The sequence below is a fragment of the Magnolia sinica genome, chromosome 12 (assembly GCF_029962835.1).
Source record: "Magnolia sinica isolate HGM2019 chromosome 12, MsV1, whole genome shotgun sequence".
NCBI classification, from domain to species: domain Eukaryota; kingdom Viridiplantae; phylum Streptophyta; class Magnoliopsida; order Magnoliales; family Magnoliaceae; genus Magnolia; species Magnolia sinica.
This window is the reverse complement of record NC_080584.1, coordinates 19,338,050-19,344,926: the sequence shown is the minus strand read 5'-3', so window position 1 is coordinate 19,344,926 and position 6,877 is coordinate 19,338,050. Positions and strand designations below refer to the sequence as shown.

The following is a 6,877-nucleotide window of genomic DNA, read 5'->3' as shown; positions in this document are numbered from 1 at the left end:
GCTAGGCGCCTCACGATCCGAGTTACGTCTCTCCATTCAGCGTTTGGGGGTTTTGGGCTTTATTCGGACTCGGCGCCTAACAAGTCCGAGCCATTGCTTCATTGACTCTTCTAACCGTCAAGCCGACTCAAGGACTTGCCATATTTTTCCCCCAACAGTTATTATAATAGGGTAGTTGTAATATTTAAAAATGACATTAATTACCCTTAAAAAGGTTTTTTATTTGAATGATTCATTGAAGAGTTTTTCTTTTTCTTTTTCTTTTTCTATTGAAACATGATTTTACCGAACCAACTTATTTAAAACAAGAGTTAGAACACATAGCTTATTAGAATAACTCCATTTGAAAAGCTCTTATTAGATTAGAGTAGAGATGCCAAACAATCCTTCAGTAAAATCTAGTTGAATTGAGCCAACTCATGCAAGTTTATTCGGAGTTGACTCAATTGACCCGAGTCAAGTGGAGTTTTCAAGCTATGGTTTCTCCATGCAATGGAAAATACACTTCAAATTCCAAGTACAGTTTATTAAGTTACTATCGAAAATTAATCCATACAAATAAGCTAGCACTCATCTCTACCATCCAAAGTGTGTGTGCACCTACAATTCCTATGTCCCCATCATGGTCATCTCTGATTACATCAGGCCTTCTGTTTGTGTTCTGGGCTGTGACTTGATTCGAAATCGACATGTACAAAGGCCCGCTCGACTTCGGGAAGTTGTTCGATCTTCTCTTGGAGGGTCTCGCCGATGTTATGCGCCTCGCTCAGGGGCATGTCGCCATGTAAGACTATGTCCACCTCTACGAAGTACTGCGAACCGAAAGCATACGCTTTAACGGTGTCGATGTGCTTGATCTGTTCATGGTGGTTCCAAATGAGGTATGTCACCTTGGTCAAGAAATCCGGCGGTGCTGATCTCCCGATCAGTGACCATACGTTTTCAACGACGGTCTTGGCCCATGTGCCCATTGTGTATAGAGCTATCTGCATCAGCATTCCATCAGAGCATCCTTAGTTTTACATTTTAGTTGGATGAATCATGGTTAATAAAACCTAGTTCAACTTGGAAGATGTGATATGGATACAAGACTCGGCAACTCAGATAAACTCATCTGGTCTCGAGTCAGATCTGGACTCGGCGGAGTCGACAGTGAGTCGTCCATGTGGTAACAGACCAGATCTGTTCAGACCAAGTCCGAGTAAACTCGGACGAGTTGCATGGGATTTCTTCAAGTCTTAAAACAATATCAGCCCTAGCCCAAATCGTTGATATGTTGATCCCGACCGTTGTTCCCAAAAATAGGCCTGAGAGGCCCACGACAACGATAATGGGCCAAGATAATGGGTTGGGCCAGACTTCATCAGGAAATGTTATGGAACCAAGTCCTTGTACCCATCCCTTTATCTTTTGGGCCTTTGACCCAATCCATCCCACGTGCGTAAGAGGTCCGCGTCGAGCTGTTTGAATATGCTAGGCTCAAAAGGCTAATGGGCCCACTTTGGCGATCAACTGCCATTACCATGGTTTGAACCACAATGCGCTGGACCACATGAACGAAATGGGGTGAACAATGGGTTGGGTCGGGCAAGGTCGGTGCCAGACCGGGCTGGCACTCTGCTAATGAACTAAGAATTTAGGCATGAACCCATGACCTAATGGCCCACTCGACCCACTTAAGAGTAAAAGTCACTGATCCCAACCTGCGGGATCCGTCAATTGTATTCAGGCCAGCTGAACTGACTCCCTGTGGCTCAAACCGAGTAACTCGTTGAGCCGGATAGGGTCAGGTCAGGTATGGTTCAACCACAGCCCAACCTGTTTGACTTAGCCTGAACCTGGTTTAGAAACCGGGTTTAGCCAAGTGACCCTTGGGGCTGAGCCAATCCAAGAGGCAGTCCATGAACTGGACGGTCCATTCTTAGTTGGGCTGTTGAAATGTTCCAACACATGGGTTGTAGATTATATACTAGATATTCCACTTACCAAATTGGCTGTTTTTCTCTTTTATTGAATGGCAAAATCCCTTAATCTGATTAATTCATAAAGGCCCATTAAGTGGACGGTCCACCATGCTTTTGCCCTCATGACCCAAAACTCAGAATGATATTCTCACTATGTGGGCCATACATCTGTGAAATAAATACTCAGTTTCAGTTCACTGCCCGATGGTCGACATTGTGTGTATGACCCACCTGATGTGTGGACCAATTGATTTTTGGGTCAGGAAATGTTCATGGTGGACCCCACACTACAAGAACTATGGATCTTAAGCTTGTGTGAACTACTTACCAGTATGGCCCCAGCAGGATCCATCCACCAATAGTATCTGACTGCAAGGACCGTCGTGGCCAGACCAATTGAATTGGTGACAACGTCGAACATGTGATCCAGAGCGTAGGCTCTTACGATCTCATTTTTGAACTGTCGACAATAAATCATGAGCGCAAACTTCACTATTGTGACGGATACCATGATCCCCATCGTCCATTTTTCCTTCCCAGGATCCATTGAAGGGTGAGTCTGCGATAAATAAAAATGTTATTATAATGAAAAAAGGGAAAAAAAATTAAAAAATTGCAACTTGAATCATCTCTAACCGTCAACCGTATAGATTCCTTATCTATAAGATCAAACGAAGAGTCTATAAACTATACATATATGGCTAGGATTTTATAACATGACTTTCATTCAATAGTAAACATAATTCTAAAAACGTTCCATGCATTTTTATACAAAGCCTCATTAGAATTTTATAGATACTCACAGACTATAAACTATACATATATGGCTAGGATTTTATAACATGACTTTCATTCAATAGTAAACATAATTCTAAAAACGTTCCATGCATTTTTATACAAAGCCTCATTAGAATTTTATAGATACTCACAGAGATCTTTACACAACTTCATATCATTCTAGTCTCTTCTTTTATATAGGCTTCGGACTAGTGGAAGACAATACAGGAAATTGTTGAGTAAAAGATATCTGATAAAAATCAGCATCATGGTGACCTTCTTCATAGAACCTTTATCATTTTGTACCACCCACTTAACTATCATCATCACTTGTAAAATGGATGGTTGAGATTGATTCTAACAAAAAGACTTTAGTTGTATTAAAAATGCAGTCTATATGATGGACCATACCTTGGATTGGTTATGCCTGCAAAGAAGCATGATTAACAGAGTCAGAGACTTTAGTCATCTTGTTCTTTCACAAGTTGAGCCAGTATGCACTTGATATTGGGTGAATCACCTGACTCTCACGGAGGGCTTAGATGTTGCATTTGTCAGCTACACATGCATATGGGCTCAGCAAATCTCTTAATTTATTAAATACCGAGTCAAATCAAGTGAAGGGTCGATCGAGTCTTCTGAGTCGACCCAACACAGCTGGAGATCGATTCATGTCGAGGTTTAGCATTTTGAAGTATGATAAGATGTATATTTGTCAAAATTATAGAAAACTAAATTTTTACTTAATTAAGAAAAAACAAACAAACAAACAAACAAACAAATCTACTTACCACTGAAATGAGTTCTCGAACAGACTCGAGCAGTATTTGGAATCCGAGAGTTGCCATTACTGAAGCAAAAACAGTGATGCCCTGCAGATTAAGTCACAATAATTTCAATTTACTTGCCAATGGACGGACTGGATTAACCCAATTTATTAACACTAAAATCCCTTTAGAGAAAAAAAAGAATAAAAAAGGTCTAATAATATGAACATTTTATCAATGTACAATTTTAGGAGATGGCCCATCCAAGAGGTGACCGATCAATTGAACGGATCGGATCTTATATGAGCACTGATCAGAAAGTAGAGATGGCCCATTGATCCAGTCTCAATGTATTGTTTACAAAAATAAGATGAACTTTTCATCCTATATGAAGTTTGTAAAAGGCTTGTACGGTGTACATAGACTATCTCCACCATATTCCAATGCTGCACATGACCATCAATCTGAATCGTCCAATTGATGGTTGAGATCATGAATGGGCCACTACCCAATATATTTACTGAAGTCCAAAAGCAAACTATCAACCCCATATAGTTACTTGATGGAAAATTCATAAGTAGGTCCATCAATAGCATGGTTTAGATCAACTGGCCTGCAGGCTGATAGGATAATAGCTTACACACTAGATCATTCACTCAGTAGGATCGACTCAGATCATGAGACTGAGAGAATTACATCCAGATTTGGTGTATAAACTATCTCCAACATCTAATCAGACATACTTCCATTGATCCCAAACAATCCCTCCTTGATATCAACATCTTGAACAGCTCATCATTACCCACACTGATAATTCAAAATTAATCTGTCAATCCCACAATTTAGAAAATTCTGTCCATAATTCAATTAGGCTATTATGGCCAAACCAAGAGATGGCCCACCAATTTCATGTTTTGGATTACTCAATTATTAGGTGCGCATGGTTTTAAGAGTTGTCCAAGTCTGGTGAGACTTCAACGAGTCAACCCAGACTCGCTGAAACCCGATTCAGTTCGACACCCCAAGTCACCCCTGACTCAGGCAAGTCTGGCCGATTTGGGTGAGTCTCAAATCGACTCAGGGCTGAATGAGTCAATCCAAATCATCGAGTCTTTTAATCATGTAGGTACATTAGATAAGACATAGGGAACTGATTAAACGCTGAGTTTCAGTGTATATTCTAAACGCGACATTATTCAAATGTGTTAGTGACTCACCACTGGCTGCATTCGCTTCTTCCCAACTGGATACCGATACTGGTTCGGCTTTTTCATGGCATGTGAAGTAAACCATAGAATAAAACCTGATAAAAGATCCAATAGAGAGTCCAGCGTCGATGCGATTACAGCCAAAGATCTGCTCTCCAAAGAAGCATAGACTTTAGCAGCAAAAAGGATTAGGTTAGCTGCGTTAGAGATGCGAATCGCCAGTGTTTCGCTCTTTGCAAGCTTCTTCGAGTCGTCCTATACAAAGCAAAAAATAAAATAAAAAAAGAAGATGAGAAATATATCTCTTAATTAAGTGAAAATATCAGTTATTATTTTATTATGACTAGGAATCTAATTCATTTATACAAAGGGAGGCATCCACTTATAGAAAGATTCAACCAAAAAAGGAATTAAAGGGAAAGCACATGATCCTTGACCATAGTTCTAAAACTCACTGAGTCCACTTAAAACTCGGCTGAGTTAACTTGAATCAGAGAGAGTTCTTGCTGAGTTACTAGAGATAAGAGAGATTTCAATCTGTTATTATTGTTATTATTTAATTATTATTATTAAAATTAAAGAGGAGTAGAGGAGAATCGAACTAGGCCACATCTCAGTGGTGAGAAGATGCTCTTAACTTGCAAACTGTACAATACTAGAATGTTTTGGTATTTTATAGTATTTATACCAAACTTAACTATTTTAAATAATCTTTAATATTTCGTATTATTTTTAATTTTGTGATTGTTAACTACCGAGTCAAGTCAGGTCGAGCCTTGAAGTAGCCCATAATTGAATGTTCAAATAAAGTTGTAAATGTGTTTTGTTAGTATATCTTAACTACAAATAACTACACTAAAGCAGTCTTTCCATAGCTACTAATCAAATTCATTGAAATTTACAAAGAAATTGACCCACCCATGAAAATTGAAACAAAACAAAAGAAACCCATTTCTTAATTCAATGGAACTATCAGTTTTTCTTTGGCTTTAAGCAATCAATTCATCCAAAAAGTAAAAAAGAAAAAGAGATAAGATAAGGAATACAACCCATGAAAAAAGAAAAAAAGAAAAAAGAGTAGAAGCAAAGAAACCTCAGTAGGAGCTCCAGGCAAGCAACCCAACTCAGTAAAGGTTTCCATTTCGTTGAATCCTTCTAGAAGTTTCTCCTGCTTCTTGTAATACTGTGCAACCTTTCCTTTTCTTCCTGATAACCAAAAAACAAAAAAAAAGTGGCATTCCTAGCTTTGAGAAATCAGCTTTCTGTCTAACATTAAGATCAGAGAGAAAGAGAGAGAGAACGGACTTAGAGTTCTCAAAATGAAAGGAGGTTCTTTAGGCCTCTCGGGTAGCTGAAAACCATCGAAATTGAGACGCCATGATGGGTCATCAGACGTGAACATGGTGTGTCCATCTGGGTTTTCAGAGGGAAGCGCTGCTCTATAATCAGATAAATCTGTCCGTAGATCCATCACCGCCTCACCACACTTCCGAGCACTTGTTTTCAACCATCAATAGCTCTCGTCTCCTCTTTGTAATAAATAAAGTTATTCTTCATTTCAAGTGGATCTGCTATGGTAGATATATCTGATATGGTAGATATAGTAGCAATTAATGTAGTACAGCCATCTTTCAATAGCACATTTGGCAGGCCGAATTTTCAATCAGAACCGTCCATGTAGTTTTTATCGCTGTAGATGGAAAGTGATTTATTGGGAAACATCTATCAATTGATTCCTTAGTTACTAACCAGTATCCTTCAACTGGACGGTGTCAAACAAAAATAGTTAATGGTTTACATGAATTACAGCTAAGATTTCTCTAATGTCTGTTATTTTTAAAAATAATTCTACTAATAATGGGTCCCACTAGGTGGACGGCTAAGATTGACGCATGATGATGCCATGTGTATTGTAGAGAGGTAGCTCTATCATAGCTTGTTTCTCTGGGCCGACAGTATTATCTCCCTTCCATGTTTACATGTACGTGCGTGTTGCTTACGCTGCAACCTTTTATTTGTTCCCAAAATAGGACGGTTATATTGACGTTGATACTTCACCAGATATTTCACTGCCATTTATTATATCCATCGGCAATGGGAAACGGATTGGCTACTCCCCTGACACCAGCCCGGTGGCTGATGGTCGGTGCTCTGTGGGCCC

At 39.3% G+C, this 6,877-nt stretch overlaps 1 protein-coding gene across 1 annotated transcript; it reads right to left on the bottom strand.

Moving 5' to 3' along the window:
* Positions 1–492: 492 nt before the first annotated feature.
* LOC131221059 (metal tolerance protein 10-like) lies at positions 493–6,269 on the bottom strand. The gene is made up of 6 exons (XM_058216147.1): positions 6,022–6,269; positions 5,810–5,922; positions 4,726–4,971; positions 3,533–3,613; positions 2,293–2,523; positions 493–986 (listed from the first exon to the last, which is right to left on the bottom strand). Exons 1-6 carry the CDS (start codon positions 6,185–6,187, stop codon positions 642–644), a joined length of 1,182 nt encoding a protein of 393 aa, XP_058072130.1. The 5' UTR covers positions 6,188–6,269; the 3' UTR covers positions 493–641.
* Positions 6,270–6,877: the final 608 nt, after the last annotated feature.